The following is a 19638-nucleotide window of genomic DNA, read 5'->3' as shown; positions in this document are numbered from 1 at the left end:
TTTTTATTTTGCTTTTTCATTCTGTTTCTTGGAGAATTGTCATTTATTTCATCTTTTCTCCTTTTTCAATTTTAAGAATCATGCACTCACAGCTTCAGGTGGTCATGTCCATGACTACTTCTACTGTGGCAGCAGTACTACAAGTTATATCCACTGGCTAAAAACCGTGATTCTCAACCCAGGAGGTAACAGCTCTGGTCTGTTGGGAGTTGACCAGTTTCATGCAACACTCAAAATTACTGATGATTGTCCTCACAATGTTTCCAATAGTATTTTAGTTTTGGATTTGGATACATTTTCCCTTAACATGCCTCTCAGTTACATGCCATTTTGGGAAACATGCTTAGAACTCTTTGCACTTTGTTGAATTTTTTATTCAAGTATGTTATGTTCTATACTTACAAGCTGTTTCTTATGTTTAACCCCCTGTTCTTCTTGGGGACAATCCCATAGGTCATTATTTCATGATTCCTACTCTCCTGGATGTTGGAGCTCATGCAAGATGTTATTCCAGAGGATGCCAGGTATTGATTGATTAACTCAATGAGTGTGTTCTCTGTGCTTTCCAAATATAATGTCGTAATTCTGGTCCAAGTAATATTATGCCTACCTGTTAGACAGGATGTTTTATGGGACTGTTTAGTGGTATATTTGCTTTGTACATTCTGGGATCAGGTGTTGATTGAAGACAGTTCAGCCACACGTGTTTGGATGATATCTTCCTCCAACTGCAGCCTGAATACTAAATTCCCAATGTCACTAGTTTCGGGACTGAAGATGCAATCTTTCTTTCTACTGTCTGCTAGATTAGACATATGACTTCCACTTGTATAATACTGGATACCCTTCTCCTACCAAGAACTGGATGAAAAATTTCCATTGTGTCAGGTTTTGGATGGGAGATGAACACACATCTGGGCTGTACTCTTTCCTACCATTAGCCATTTATTTGTTTCTGGTAAACCTGGTGTTGGTTGTATTGGAGGTGTGCACATGTGAAGATGCATTTTTAGTATGGGAGCTCTTCTTCCCTGCTGAGACCCATTTTTGAGGTGAAAGATAGAGAACCCTTTTTCTACCATGAACCTGGTGTACAATTTCACATTCTTCCAGATATTGGATGAGGTCTACCTCCTGTTTATGGTCTGTCACACCCTTGCTATTCTACACTCTTATTATTTGTGTACATTTTGAGTTTCTGCTCTTTACATTTTGGCAGCACGTTACAAAAGGGTAAAAAGTACACTACACCTGGTTTACAAATGATCTAGTCTCCCACTAGTGTTTTGGCAGCACGTTACTAAAGGGTAAAAAGTACACTACACCTGGTTTACAAATGATCTAGTCTCCCACTAGTGTTTTGTTTTTAATTCCTTATCACACCTTATAGTCTTCCTTTGGACACTTCATAAAATAGAATAAAATGTTAAGATATTGTGACAAAATTAATGTTTTCTTAAACTGAAAATGTATTCTCAATGTCCCTGTCCTATCCATTTCCAGTCTGATTAACTTTGGTTAGTTATGACCAATCTTGAAGTGATTATCATGCATGATTAAAGGACACTAGTTACTATAGGAGTAATGTCACACTTTTGTTGGTGGAGGGTTACTGCATGATCATTTGAAAGTTACTCTGCAGTAATAAGTGGGAGTAACAAGGCTGGTGGTGAGTAAAGATTTGTGCTGAAAGAAGGCAGTACAATTTGAGAAGTTTTTTTTTTATGAGAGGATGTATCTATCAGAAATACATTTGATGTTTATTTTTTAATATTATAAGGCTGGAAGGGTAAACATGCTTTCTTGTTAAATAGTTTCCATGCTGTATTTAAATGACTAGTGTACTAATCTAACATGACTTTCATTACAGTTTAGAAACTCCGCCTGGTACAAAGATTCTACTCCATGCAGGAAATATTCAAGTTCTAAGTGGGTTTTTGATTTTGGAAGAGAAAACCTTCACTGTTCTCGGTGGTCATGTAGCACATCTCGTGGAAAAGTGGGAAATGAATCGAGTAAGTCTTGAATGTTCTTTTGTGTTTTTTATATTTTGAATTTCAAAACACTTGATTTTTTTTTTCCAGTTAGACCTGGTACTGCCTTACTCTGACAGCAAATCAAGTTTGATCTCTTAAGCCTAATTACTTCTCCTTGTGTAATGGACTATTGTCACCTAGCTTGCAGAGATTTAAGCTTATTATAAAGCAGCATGGTGTTTTGTATTAATTTCACCTGGTCGTACAGTTACTTTATGTATTAATTTTCTCAATACGGGCTCAGTCAATTTGACCGACCACATGAACTCTTTATATTCATTTAAAGACTTAATAGCATTGTGTGTATATTTTCACAAATTTAGCAGACTTAGTGAATATTTTTTATTGAAGTATTTTTGATAAACTAAAAAGAGATTTGTTTGTGAATATATATTTTACTAGTTTGCATAAAAGTGATTTTATGTTAGGATTAAACATATTTTTCTTCATCTTAAAAATCTTAAGTTTCCTTTGTGTAATCTCTAAAACTTTAGGTACATTTCAAATGTTTGTTTTCAGTAAAAATTTATATTTTATCTTGTATTCTCTCTACCCTAACTCTACAGTAGGTTGGTGAATTTGACTGACTCCGTAACCACCAAAACACAATTAAATTTAAATTATCCTTTTTTGCTTTCTAACATGGCTTCAGATTGTAACACAAAACATTCATTTATCCTGAGTAGCTTTGAACTTGTAAAAGTATACAACAATTTGTAATTAAATTTACTGTTTTATTGTTCTTTGGACCATACCTAACTACCATTATTTATGCCACTATAAGTTGTAATTCACTTTCGGGGAACATGGAGCTCCCATTACACTATTGAATTACATTACCAATGAGCTGCTTGTGTGTGTGTTTTGTGAAACATTATAATTTATTATTTATATTACGTAATCTAACCTTAGCTAACCTAAAGAGTTTCTTATTTTTAAGTTTTAGTTACTTTTATAATAATAAATAAAGAATGAACATAAAAAAGCCAGAAATAATGTACTTACCTGGGTCTCATTCTTTTTGTTGTTGATTGCACTTAAATCTATTTGTTTTTATTCTGATGGGAGTAATGCACTAAATAATCTTTAATTAGGTAATGTACCAAAGAACATAGTCTAATAACATGCAAAAAGCAAACAATTTTCTGTAGTTATCACAATTTATCTGGCTTTCTAACTGTGCAATAAGGGTGTTATAAGCTCGTCAAAGCTAGTCGTTATCTTTCTTATGGGAACAGAACATGTGCTAACAGAGAAAATGACAATTTTATGTTCAGAAAATAACACCATATGTAATTTGATAGATAAACACCTAGAGTTTCTATCTGTTATACACAATATAACATTGAGTAAGACAGCTAGAGTTTCTGTTACACACAATATAACATTATGAGTAAGACACCTAGAGTTTCTATCTGTTATACACAATATAACATTATGAGTAAGACACCTAGAGTTTCTGTCTGTTATACACAATATAACATTGAGTAAGACACCTAGAGTTTCTATCTGTTATACACAATATAACATTATGAGTAAGACACCTAGAGTTTCTATCTGTTATACACAATATAACATTGAGTAAGACACCTAGAGTTACTATCTGTTATACACAATATAACATTATGAGTAAGACACCTAGAGTTTCTATCTGTTATACACAATATAACATTATGAGTAAGACACCTAGAGTTTCTGTCTGTTATACACAATATAACATTATGAGTAAGACACCTAGAGTTTCTGTCTGTTATACACAATATAACATTATGAGTAAGACACCTAGAGTTTCTGTCTGTTATACACAATATAACATTATGAGTAAGACACCTAGAGTTTCTATCTGTTATACACAATATAACATTATGAGTAAGACACCTAGAGTTTCTATCTGTTATACACAATATAACATTGAGTAAGACACCTAGAGTTTCTGTCTGTTATACACAATATAACATTATGAGTAAGACACCTAGTGTTTCTATCTGTTATACACAATATAACATTGAGTAAGACACCTAGAGTTTCTGTCTGTTATACACAATATAACATTATGAGTAAGACACCTAGAGTTTCTGTCTGTTATACACAATATAACATTATGAGTAAGACACCTAGAGTTTCTGTCTGTTATACACAATATAACATTATGAGTAAGACACCTAGAGTTTCTGTCTGTTATACACAATATAACATTATGAGTAAGACACCTAGAGTTTCTATCTGTTATACACAATATAACATTATGAGTAAGACACCTAGAGTTTCTATCTGTTATACACAATATAACATTGAGTAAGACACCTAGAGTTTCTGTCTGTTATACACAATATAACATTATGAGTAAGACACCTAGTGTTTCTATCTGTTATACACAATATAACATTATGAGTAAGACACCTAGAGTTTCTGTCTGTTATACACAATATAACATTATGAGTAAGACACCTAGAGTTTCTGTCTGTTATACACAATATAACATTATGAGTAAGACACCTAGAGTTTCTGTCTGTTATACACAATATAACATTATGAGTAAGACACCTAGAGTTTCTATCTGTTATACACAATATAACATTATGAGTAAGACACCTAGAGTTTCTATCTGTTATACACAATATAACATTGAGTAAGACACCTAGAGTTTCTGTCTGTTATACACAATATAACATTATGAGTAAGACACCTAGTGTTTCTATCTGTTATACACAATATAACATTATGAGTAAGACACCTAGAGATTCTCTCTCTTATACACAATATAACATTATGAGTAAGACACCTAGTGTTTCTATCTGTTATACACAATATAACATTATGAGTAAGACACCTAGTGTTTCTGTCTGTTATACACAATATAACATTATGAGTAAGACACCTAGAGTTTCTATCTGTTATACACAATATAACATTATGAGTAAGACACCTAGTGTTTCTATCTGTTATACACAATATAACATTATGAGTAAGACACCTAGAGTTTCTCTCTGGTATACACAATATAACATTATGAGTAAGACACCTAGTGTTTCTATCTGTTATACACAATATAACATTATGAGTAAGACACATAGAGTTTCTATCTGTTATACACAATATAACATTATCAGTAAGACACCTAGAGTTTCTCTCTGTTATACACAATATAACATTATGAGTAAGACACTTAGTGTTTCTATCTGTTATACACTATAACATTATGAGTAAGACACCTAGAGTTTCTCTCTCTTATACACAATATAACATTATGAGTAAGACACCTAGTGTTTCTCTCTCTTATACACAATATAACATAATGAGTAAGACACCTAGAGTTTCTATCTGTTATACACAATATAACATTATGAGTAAGACACCTAGAGTTTCTATCTGTTATACACAATATAACATTGAGTAAGACACCTAGAGTTTCTATCTGTTATACACAATATAACATTATGAGTAAGACACCTAGAGTTTCTCTTTGTTATACACAATATAACATTGAGTAAGACACCTAGAGTTTCTATCTGTTATACACAATATAACATTATGAGTAAGACACCTAGTGTTTCTATCTGTTATACACAATATAACATTATGAGTAAGACACCTAGAGTTTCTATCTGTTATACACAATATAACATTGAGTAAGACACCTAGAGTTTCTATCTGTTATACACAATATAACATTGAGTAAGACACCTAGACTTTCTATCTGTTATACACAATATAACATTATGAGTAAGACACCTAGTGTTTCTATCTGTTATACACAATATAACATTATAAGTAAGACATCTTGTGTTTCTATCTGTTATACACAATATAACATTATGAGTAAGACACTTAGAGTTTCTATCTGTTATACACAATATAACATTATGAGTAAGACACCTAGTGTTTCTATCTGTTATACACAATATAACATTATGAGTAAGACACCTAGAGTTTCTATCTGTTATACACAATATAACATTATGAGTAAGACACCTAGAGTTTCTTTTATATACACAATATAACATTATGAGTAAGACACCTAGAGTTTCTATCTGTTATACACAATATAACATTATGAGTAAGACACCTCGAGTTTCTATCTGTTATACACAATATAACATTATGAGTAAGACACCTAGAGTTTCTATCTGTTATACACAATATAACATTATGAGTAAGACACCTAGAGTTTCTATCTGCTATACACAATATAACATTATGAGTAAGACACCTAGAGTTTCTATTTGTTATACACAATATAACATTGAGTAAGACACCAAGAGTTTCTCTTATATACACAATATAACATTATGAGTAAGACACCTAGAGTTTCTATCTGTTATACACAATATAACATTATGAGTAAGACACTTAGAGTTTCTCTCTCTTATACACAATATAACATTATGAGTAAGACACTTAGTGTTTCTATCTGTTATACACAATATAACATTGAGTAAGACACCTAGTGTTTCTATCTGTTATACACAATATAACATTATGAGTAAGACACCTAGAGTTTCTATCTCTCATACACAATATAACATTATGAGTAAGACACCTAGTGTTTCTATCTGTTATACACAATATAACATTATGAGTAAGACACCTAGAGTTTCTCTCTCTTATACACAATATAACAATATGAGTAAGAAATCTAGTGTTTCTATCTGTTATACACAATATAACATTATGAGTAAGACACCTAGAGTTTCTATCTGTTATACACAATATAACATTATGAGTAAGACACCTAGAGTTTCTATCTGTTATACACAATATAACATTATGAGTAAGACACCTAGAGTTTCTATCTGTTATACACAATATAACATTGAGTAAGACACCTAGAGTTTCTGTCTGTTATACACAATATAACATTATGAGTAAGACACCTAGTGTTTCTATCTGTTATACACAATATAACATTATGAGTAAGACACCTAGAGTTTCTATCTGTTATACACAATATAACATTATGAGTAAGACACCTAGAGTTTCTGTCTGTTATACACAATATAACATTATGAGTAAGACACCTAGAGTTTCTGTCTGTTATACACAATATAACATTATGAGTAAGACACCTAGAGTTTCTATCTGTTATACACAATATAACATTATGAGTAAGACACCTAGAGTTTCTATCTGTTATACACAATATAACATTGAGTAAGACACCTAGAGTTTCTGTCTGTTATACACAATATAACATTATGAGTAAGACACCTAGTGTTTCTATCTGTTATACACAATATAACATTATGAGTAAGACACCTAGAGTTTCTATCTGTTATACACAATATAACATTATGAGTAAGACACCTAGAGTTTCTGTCTGTTATACACAATATAACATTATGAGTAAGACACCTAGAGTTTCTGTCTGTTATACACAATATAACATTATGAGTAAGACACCTAGAGTTTCTATCTGTTATACACAATATAACATTATGAGTAAGACACCTAGAGTTTCTATCTGTTATACACAATATAACATTGAGTAAGACACCTAGAGTTTCTGTCTGTTATACACAATATAACATTATGAGTAAGACACCTAGTGTTTCTATCTGTTATACACAATATAACATTATGAGTAAGACACCTAGAGTTTCTCTCTCTTATACACAATATAACATTATGAGTAAGACACCTAGTGTTTCTATCTGTTATACACAATATAACATTATGAGTAAGACACCTAGTGTTTCTGTCTGTTATACACAATATAACATTATGAGTAAGACACCTAGAGTTTCTATCTGTTATACACAATATAACATTATGAGTAAGACACCTAGTGTTTCTATCTGTTATACACAATATAACATTATGAGTAAGACACCTAGAGTTTCTCTCTGTTATACACAATATAACATTATGAGTAAGACACCTAGTGTTTCTATCTGTTATACACAATATAACATTATGAGTAAGACACATAGAGTTTCTATCTGTTATACACAATATAACATTATCAGTAAGACACCTAGAGTTTCTCTCTGTTATACACAATATAACATTATGAGTAAGACACTTAGTGTTTCTATCTGTTATACACTATAACATTATGAGTAAGACACCTAGAGTTTCTCTCTCTTATACACAATATAACATTATGAGTAAGACACCTAGTGTTTCTCTCTCTTATACACAATATAACATTATGAGTAAGACACCTAGAGTTTCTATCTGTTATACACAATATAACATTATGAGTAAGACACCTAGAGTTTCTATCTGTTATACACAATATAACATTGAGTAAGACACCTAGAGTTTCTATCTGTTATACACAATATAACATTATGAGTAAGACACCTAGAGTTTCTTATATACACAATATAACATTACGAGTAAGACACCTAGAGTTTCTATCTGTTATACACAATATAACATTATGAGTAAGACACCTAGAGTTTCTCTTTGTTATACACAATATAACATTGAGTAAGACACCTAGAGTTTCTATCTGTTATACACAATATAACATTATGAGTAAGACACCTAGTGTTTCTATCTGTTATACACAATATAACATTATGAGTAAGACACCTAGAGTTTCTATCTGTTATACACAATATAACATTGAGTAAGACACCTAGAGTTTCTATCTGTTATACACAATATAACATTGAGTAAGACACCTAGACTTTCTATCTGTTATACACAATATAACATTATGAGTAAGACACCTAGTGTTTCTATCTGTTATACACAATATAACATTATAAGTAAGACATCTTGTGTTTCTATCTGTTATACACAATATAACATTATGAGTAAGACACTTAGAGTTTCTATCTGTTATACACAATATAACATTATGAGTAAGACACCTAGTGTTTCTATCTGTTATACACAATATAACATTATGAGTAAGACACCTAGAGTTTCTATCTGTTATACACAATATAACATTATGAGTAAGACACCTAGAGTTTCTTTTATATACACAATATAACATTATGAGTAAGACACCTAGAGTTTCTATCTGTTATACACAATATAACATTATGAGTAAGACACCTCGAGTTTCTATCTGTTATACACAATATAACATTATGAGTAAGACACTTAGAGTTTCTCTCTCTTATACACAATATAACATTATGAGTAAGACACTTAGTGTTTCTATCTGTTATACACAATATAACATTGAGTAAGACACCTAGTGTTTCTATCTGTTATACACAATATAACATTATGAGTAAGACACCTAGAGTTTCTATCTCTCATACACAATATAACATTATGAGTAAGACACCTAGAGTTTCTCTCTCTTATACACAATATAACAATATGAGTAAGAAATCTAGTGTTTCTATCTGTTATACACAATATAACATTATGAGTAAGACACCTAGAGTTTCTATCTGTTATACACAATATAACATTATGAGTAAGACACCTAGAGTTTCTATCTGTTATACACAATATAACATTATGAGTAAGACACCTAGAGTTTCTATCTGTTATACACAATATAACATTATGAGTAAGACACCTAGAGTTTCTCTTATATACACAATATAACATTATGAGTAAGACACCTAGAGTTTCTATCTGTTATACACAATATAACATTATGAGTAAGACACCTAGAGTTTCTATCTGTTATACACAATATAACATTATGAGTAAGACACCTAGAGTTTCTATCTGTTATACACAATATAACATTATGAGTAAGACACCTAGAGTTTCTCTTATATACACAATATAACATTATGAGTAAGACACCTAGAGTTTCTATCTGTTATACACAATATAACATTATGAGTAAGACACCTAGTGTTTCTATCTGTTATACACAATATAACATAATGAGTAAGACACCTAGAGTTTCTATCTGTTATACACAATATAACATTATGAGTAAGACACCTAGAGTTTCTATCTGTTATACGCAATATAACATTGAGTAAGACACCTAGAGTTTCTATCTGTTATACACAATATAACATTATGAGTAAGACACCTAGAGTTTCTTATATACACAATATAACATTACGAGTAAGACACCTAGAGTTTCTATCTGTTATACACAATATAACATTATGAGTAAGACACCTAGAGTTTCTCTTTGTTATACACAGTATAACATTATGAGTAAGACACCTAGAGTTTCTATCTGTTATACACAATATAACATTATAAGTAAGACATCTTGTGTTTCTATCTGTTATACACAATATAACATTATGAGTAAGACACTTAGAGTTTCTATCTGTTATACACAATATAACATTATAAGTAAGACACCTAGTGTTTCTATCTGTTATACACAATATAACATTATGAGTAAGACACCAAGAGTTTCTATCTGTTATACACAATATAACATTATGAGTAAGACACCTAGAGTTTCTTTTATATACACAATATAACATTATGAGTAAGACACCTCGAGTTTCTATCTGTTATACACAATATAACATTATGAGTAAGACACCTAGAGTTTCTATCTGTTATACACAATATAACATTATGAGTAAGACACCTAGAGTTTCTATCTGCTATACACAATATAACATTATGAGTAAGACACCTAGAGTTTCTATCTGTTATACACAATATAACATTGAGTAAGACACCAAGAGTTTCTCTTATATACACAATATAACATTATGAGTAAGACACCTAGAGTTTCTATCTGTTATACACAATATAACATTACGAGTAAGACACCTAGAGTTTCTATCTGTTATACACAATATAACATTACGAGTAAGACACCAAGAGTTCCTGTTACACACAATATAACATTATGAGTAAGACACCTAGAGTTTCTATCTGTTATACACAATATAACATTATGAGTAAGACACTTAGAGTTTCTCTCTCTTATACACAATATAACATTATGAGTAAGACACGTAGTGTTTCTATCTGTTATACACAATATAACATTGAGTAAGACACCTAGAGTTTCTCTCTTTTATACACAATATAACAATATGAGTAAGAAATCTAGTGTTTCTATCTGTTATACACAATATAACATTATGAGTAAGACACCTAGAGTTTCTATCTGTTATACACAATATAGCATTATGAGTAAGACACCTAGAGTTTCTATCTGTTATACACAATATAACATTATGAGTAAGACACCTAGAGTTTCTATCTGTTATACACAATATAACATTATGAGTAAGACACCTAGAGTTTCTCTTATATACACAATATAACATTATGAGTAAGACACCTAGAGTTTCTATCTGTTATACACAATATAACATTATGAGTAAGACACCTAGAGTTTCTATCTGTTATACACAATATAACATTATGAGTAAGACACCTAGAGTTTCTATCTGTTATACACAATATAACATTATGAGTAAGACACCTAGAGTTTCTCTTTGTTATACACAGTATAACATTATGAGTAAGACACCTAGAGTTTCTATCTGTTATACACAATATAACATTATGAGTAAGACACCTAGAGTTTCTCTTATATACACAATATAACATTATGAGTAAGACACCTAGAGTTTCTATCTGTTATACACAATATAACATTATGAGTAAGACACCTAGAGTTTCTATCTGTTATACACAATATAACATTATGAGTAAGACACCTAGAGTTTCTCTCTGTTATACACAATATAACATTATGAGTAAGACACCTAGAGATTCTCTTATATACACATTATAACATTATGAGTAAGACACCTAGAGTTTCTATCTGTTATACACAATATAACATTATGAGTAAGACACCTAGAGTTTCTATCTGTTATACACAATATAACATTATGAGTAAGACACCTAGTGTTTCTATCTGTTATACACAATATAACATTATGAGTAAGACACCTAGAGTTTCTCTTTGTTATACACAGTATAACATTATGAGTAAGACACCTAGAGTTTCTATCTGTTATACACAATATAACATTATGAGTAAGACACCTAGTGTTTCTATCTGTTATACACAATATAACATTATGAGTAAGACACCTAGAGTTTCTCTCTGTTATACACAATATAACATTATGAGTAAGACACCTAGAGTTTCTATCTGTTATACACAATATAACATTATGAGTAAGACACCTAGAGTTTCTCTCTGTTATACACAATATAACATTATGAGTAAGACACTTAGTGTTTCTATCTGTTATACACAATATAACATTATGAGTAAGACACCTAGAGTTTCTCTCTCTTATACACAATATAACATTATGAGTAAGACACCTAGTGTTTTTATCTGTTATACACAATATAACATTATGAGTAAGACACCTAGAGTTTCTCTCTCTTATACACAATATAACATTATGAGTAAGACACCTAGTGTTTCTATCTGTTATACACAATATAACATTATGAGTAAGACACCTAGAGTTTCTATCTGTTATACACAATATAACATTATGAGTAAGACACCTAGTGTTTCTATCTGTTATACACAATATAACATTACGAGTAAGACACCAAGAGTTCCTGTTACACACAATATAACATTATGAGTAAGACACCTAGAGTTTCTCTCTCTTATACACAATATAACATTATGAGTAAGACACTTAGTGTTTCTATCTGTTATACACAATATAACATTGAGTAAGACACCTAGTGTTTCTATCTGTTATACACAATATAACATTATGAGTAAGACACCTAGAGTTTCTATCTGTTATACACAATATAACATTATGAGTAAGACACCTAGTGTTTCTATCTGTTATACACAATATAACATTATGAGTAAGACACCTAGAGTTTCTCTCTCTTATACACAATATAACATTATGAGTAAGAAATCTAGTGTTTCTATCTGTTATACACAATATAACATTATGAGTAAGACACCTAGAGTTTCTATCTGTTATACACAATATAGCATTATGAGTAAGACACCTAGAGTTTCTATCTGTTATACACAATATAACATTATGAGTAAGACACCTAGAGTTTCTATTTGTTATACACAATATAACATTATGAGTAAGACACCTAGAGTTTCTATCTGTTATACACAATATAACATTGAGTAAGACACCTAGAGTTTCTATCTGTTATACACAATATAACATTATGAGTAAGACACCTAGAGTTTCTATCTGTTATACACAATATAACATTACGAGTAAGACACCTAGAGTTTCTATCTGTTATACACAATATAACATTATGAGTAAGACACCTAGAGTTTCTCTTATATACACAATATAACATTATGAGTAAGACACCTAGAGTTTCTATCTGTTATACACAATATAACATTATGAGTAAGACACCTAGAGTTTCTATCTGTTATACACAATATAACATTATGAGTAAGACACCTAGAGTTTCTATCTGTTATACACAATATAACATTATGAGTAAGACACCTAGAGTTTCTCTCTCTTATACACAATATAACATTATGAGTAAGAAACCTAGTGTTTCTATCTGTTATACACAATATAACATTATGAGTAAGACACCTAGAGTTTCTATCTGTTATACACAATATAACATTATGAGTAAGACACCTAGAGTTTCTATCTGTTATACACAATATAACATTATGAGTAAGACACCTAGAGTTTCTGTCTGTTATACACAATATAACATTATGAGTAAGACACCTAGAGTTTCTGTCTGTTATACACAATATAACATTATGAGTAAGACACCTAGAGTTTCTATCTGTTATACACAATATAACATTATGAGTAAGACACCTAGAGTTTCTATCTGTTATACACAATATAACATTATGAGTAAGACACCTAGAGTTTCTATCTGTTATACACAATATAACATTGAGTAAGACACCTAGAGTTTCTATCTGTTATACACAATATAACATTATGAGTAAGACACCTAGTGTTTCTATCTGTTATACACAATATAACATTATGAGTAAGACACCTAGAGTTTCTATCTGTTATACACAATATAACATTATGAGTAAGACACCTAGAGTTTCTGTCTGTTATACACAATATAACATTATGAGTAAGACACCTAGAGTTTCTATCTGTTATACACAATATAACATTATGAGTAAGACACCTAGAGTTTCTATCTGTTATACACAATATAACATTATGAGTAAGACACCTAGAGTTTCTATCTGTTATACACAATATAACATTGAGTAAGACACCTAGAGTTTCTGTCTGTTATACACAATATAACATTATGAGTAAGACACCTAGTGTTTCTATCTGTTATACACAATATAACATTATGAGTAAGACACCTAGAGTTTCTCTCTCTTATACACAATATAACATTATGAGTAAGACACCTAGTGTTTCTATCTGTTATACACAATATAACATTATGAGTAAGACACCTAGTGTTTCTATCTGTTATACACAATATAACATTATGAGTAAGACACCTAGAGTTTCTATCTGTTATACACAATATAACATTATGAGTAAGACACCTAGTGTTTCTATCTGTTATACACAATATAACATTATGAGTAAGACACCTAGAGTTTCTCTCTGGTATACACAATATAACATTATGAGTAAGACACCTAGTGTTTCTATCTGTTATACACAATATAACATTATGAGTAAGACACCTAGAGTTTCTATCTGTTATACACAATATAACATTATGAGTAAGACACCTAGAGTTTCTCTCTGTTATACACAATATAACATTATGAGTAAGACACTTAGTGTTTCTATCTGTTATACACTATAACATTATGAGTAAGACACCTAGAGTTTCTCTCTCTTATACACAATATAACATTATGAGTAAGACACCTAGTGTTTCTCTCTCTTATACACAATATAACATAATGAGTAAGACACCTAGAGTTTCTATCTGTTATACACAATATAACATTATGAGTAAGACACCTAGAGTTTCTATCTGTTATACACAATATAACATTGAGTAAGACACCTAGAGTTTCTATCTGTTATACACAATATAACATTATGAGTAAGACACCTAGAGTTTCTTATATACACAATATAACATTACGAGTAAGACACCTAGAGTTTCTATCTGTTATACACAATATAACATTATGAGTAAGACACCTAGAGTTTCTCTTTGTTATACACAATATAACATTGAGTAAGACACCTAGAGTTTCTATCTGTTATACACAATATAACATTATGAGTAAGACACCTAGTGTTTCTATCTGTTATACACAATATAACATTATGAGTAAGACACCTAGAGTTTCTATCTGTTATACACAATATAACATTGAGTAAGACACCTAGAGTTTCTATCTGTTATACACAATATAACATTGAGTAAGACACCTAGAGTTTCTATCTGTTATACACAATATAACATTATGAGTAAGACACCTAGTGTTTCTATCTGTTATACACAATATAACATTATGAGTAAGACACCTAGTGTTTCTATCTGTTATACACAATATAACATTATGAGTAAGACACCTAGAGTTTCTATCTGTTATACACAATATAACATTATGAGTAAGACACCTAGAGTTTCTATCTGTTATACACAATATAACATTATGAGTAAGACACCTAGAGTTTCTATCTGTTATACACAATATAACATTATGAGTAAGACACCTAGAGTTTCTTTTATATACACAATATAACATTATGAGTAAGACACCTAGAGTTTCTATCTGTTATACACAATATAACATTATGAGTAAGACACCTAGAGTTTCTATCTGTTATACACAATATAACATTATGAGTAAGACACCTAGAGTTTCTCTCTGTTATACACAATATAACATTATGAGTAAGACACCTAGTGTTTCTATCTGTTATACACAATATAACATTTGAGTAAGACACCTAGTGTTTCTATCTGTTATACACAATATAACATTATGAGTAAGACACCTAGAGTTTCTATCTGTTATACACAATATAACATTATGAGTAAGACACCTAGAGTTTCTCTCTCTTATACACAATATAACATTATGAGTAAGACACCTAGTGTTTCTATCTGTTATACACAATATAACATTATGAGTAAGACACCTAGAGTTTCTATCTGTTATACACAATATAACATTATGAGTAAGACACCTAGAGTTTCTATTTGTTATACACAATATAACATTATGAGTAAGACACCTAGAGTTTCTCTTATATACACAATATAACATTATGAGTAAGACACCTAGAGTTTCTATCTGTTATACACAATATAACATTATGAGTAAGACACCTAGAGTTTCTATCTGTTATACACAATATAACATTATGAGTAAGACACCTAGAGTTTCTATCTGTTATACACAATATAACATTATGAGTAAGACACCTAGAGTTTCTCTTATATACACAATATAACATTATAAGTAAGACACCTAGTGTTTCTATCTGTTATACACAATATAACATTATGAGTAAGACACCAAGAGTTTCTATCTGTTATACACAATATAACATTATGAGTAAGACACCTAGAGTTTCTATTTATATACACAATATAACATTATGAGTAAGACACCTAGAGTTTCTATCTGTTATACACAATATAACATTATGAGTAAGACACCTAGAGTTTCTATCTGTTATACACAATATAACATTATGAGTAAGACACCTAGAGTTTCTATCTGCTATACACAATATAACATTATGAGTAAGACACCTAGAGTTTCTATCTGTTATACACAATATAACATTGAGTAAGACACCAAGAGTTTCTCTTATATACACAATATAACATTATGAGTAAGACACCTAGAGTTTCTATCTGTTATACACAATATAACATTACGAGTAAGACACCTAGAGTTTCTATCTGTTATACACAATATAACATTATGAGTAAGACACCTAGAGGTTCCTGTTATACACAATATAACATTATGAGTAAGACACCTAGAGTTTCTATCTGTTATACACAATATAACATTATGAGTAAGACACCTAGAGTTTCTCTCTCTTATACACAATATAACATTATGAGTAAGACACCTAGTGTTTCTATCTGTTATACACAATATAACATTGAGTAAGACACCTAGAGTTTCTCTCTGTTATACACAATATAACATTATGAGTAAGACACCTAGTGTTTCTATCTGTTATACACAATATAACATTATGAGTAAGACACCTAGAGTTTCTATCTGTTATACACAATATAACATTATGAGTAAGACACCTAGAGTTTCTATCTGTTATACACAATATAACATTATGAGTAAGACACCTAGAGTTTCTATCTGTTATACACAATATAACATTATGAGTAAGACACCTAGAGTTTCTCTTATATACACAATATAACATTATGAGTAAGACACCTAGAGTTTCTATCTGTTATACACAATATAACATTATGAGTAAGACACCTAGAGTTTCTATCTGTTATACACAATATAACATTATGAGTAAGACACCTAGAGTTTCTATCTGTTATACACAATATAACATTATGAGTAAGACACCTAGAGTTTCTCTTATATACACAATATAACATTATGAGTAAGACACCTAGAGTTTCTATCTGTTATACACAATATAACATTATGAGTAAGACACCTAGAGTTTCTATCTGTTATACACAATATAACATTATGAGTAAGACACCTAGAGTTTCTCTCTGTTATACACAATATAACATTATGAGTAAGACACCTAGAGTTTCTCTTATATACACATTATAACATTATGAGTAAGACACCTAGAGTTTCTATCTGTTATACACAATATAACATTATGAGTAAGACACCTAGAGTTTCTATCTGTTATACACAATATAACATTATGAGTAAGACACCTAGTGTTTCTATCTGTTATACACAATATAACATTATGAGTAAGACACCTAGAGTTTCTCTTTGTTATACACAGTATAACATTATGAGTAAGACACCTAGAGTTTCTATCTGTTATACACAATATAACATTATGAGTAAGACACCTAGTGTTTCTATCTGTTATACACAATATAACATTATGAGTAAGACACCTAGAGTTTCTCTCTGTTATACACAATATAACATTGAGTAAGACACCTAGTGTTTCTATCTGTTATACACAATATAACATTATGAGTAAGACACCTAGAGTTTCTATCTGTTATACACAATATAACATTATGAGTAAGACACCTAGAGTTTCTCTCTGTTATACACAATATAACATTATGAGTAAGACACCTAGTGTTTCTATCTGTTATACACAATATAACATTATGAGTAAGACACCTAGAGTTTCTCTCTCTTATACACAATATAACATTATGAGTAAGACACCTAGTGTTTTTATCTGTTATACACAATATAACATTATGAGTAAGACACCTAGAGTTTCTCTCTGTTATACACAATATAACATTATGAGTAAGACACCTAGTGTTTCTATCTGTTATACACAATATAACATTATGAGTAAGACACCTAGAGTTTCTATCTGTTATACACAATATAACATTATGAGTAAGACACCTAGTGTTTCTATCTGTTATACACAATATAACATTATGAGTAAGACACCTAGAGTTTCCTGTTATACACAATATAACATTATGAGTAAGACACCTAGAGTTTCTCTCTGTTATACACAATATAACATTATGAGTAAGACACCTAGTGTTTCTATCTGTTATACACAATATAACATTGAGTAAGACACCTAGTGTTTCTATCTGTTATACACAATATAACATTATGAGTAAGACACCTAGAGTTTCTATCTCTCATACACAATATAACATTATGAGTAAGACACCTAGTGTTTCTATCTGTTATACACAATATAACATTATGAGTAAGACACCTAGAGTTTCTCTCTCTTATACACAATATAACATTATGAGTAAGAAATCTAGTGTTTCTATCTGTTATACACAATATAACATTATGAGTAAGACACCTAGAGTTTCTATCTGTTATACACAATATAACATTATGAGTAAGACACCTAGAGTTTCTATCTGTTATACACAATATAACATTATGAGTAAGACACCTAGAGTTTCTATCTGTTATACACAATATAACATTATGAGTAAGACACCTAGAGTTTCTATCTGTTATACACAATATAACATTATGAGTAAGACACCTAGAGTTTCTATCTGTTATACACAATATAACATTGAGTAAGACACCTAGAGTTTCTATCTGTTATACACAATATAACATTATGAGTAAGACACCTAGAGTTTCTATCTGTTATACACAATATAACATTGAGTAAGACACCTAGAGTTTCTGTCTGTTATACACAATATAACATTATGAGTAAGACACCTAGAGTTTCTATCTGTTATACACAATATAACATTATGAGTAAGACACCTAGAGTTTCTCTCTGTTATACACAATATAACATTATGAGTAAGACACCTAGAGTTTCTATCTGTTATACACAATATAACATTATGAGTAAGACACCTAGAGTTTCTATCTGTTATACACAATATAACATTATGAGTAAGACACCTAGTGTTTCTATCTGTTATACACAATATAACATTATGAGTAAGACACCTAGAGTTTCTCTCTGTTATACACAATATAACATTATGAGTAAGACACCTAGAGTTTCTATCTGTTATACACAATATAACATTATGAGTAAGACACCTAGAGTTTCTCTTATATACACAATATAACATTATGAGTAAGACACCTAGAGTTTCTCTTATATACACAATA

The 19638-nt window shown here is 30.3% G+C and overlaps 1 protein-coding gene across 1 annotated transcript in view; it reads left to right on the top strand.

Annotated features, from left to right (window-relative positions):
• The first annotated feature begins 495 nt into the window (after positions 1-495).
• Positions 496-19638, top strand: part of LOC143228489 (tudor domain-containing protein 3-like) — a 44372-nt gene continuing 25229 nt past the window's right edge. The window contains exons 1-2 of the mRNA XM_076459739.1: positions 496-524; positions 1871-2015. Coding sequence (XP_076315854.1) covers positions 496-524; positions 1871-2015 — 174 coding nt within the window. The remainder of the gene's footprint in view (positions 525-1870; positions 2016-19638) is intronic.

Source organism: Tachypleus tridentatus, chromosome 10, assembly GCF_004210375.1.
Source record: "Tachypleus tridentatus isolate NWPU-2018 chromosome 10, ASM421037v1, whole genome shotgun sequence".
In the NCBI taxonomy this organism is placed as follows: Eukaryota; Metazoa; Arthropoda; class Merostomata; order Xiphosura; family Limulidae; genus Tachypleus; species Tachypleus tridentatus.
The sequence above is the reverse complement of the archived record's forward strand: the minus strand, read 5'-3'. Positions and strand labels throughout refer to the sequence as shown.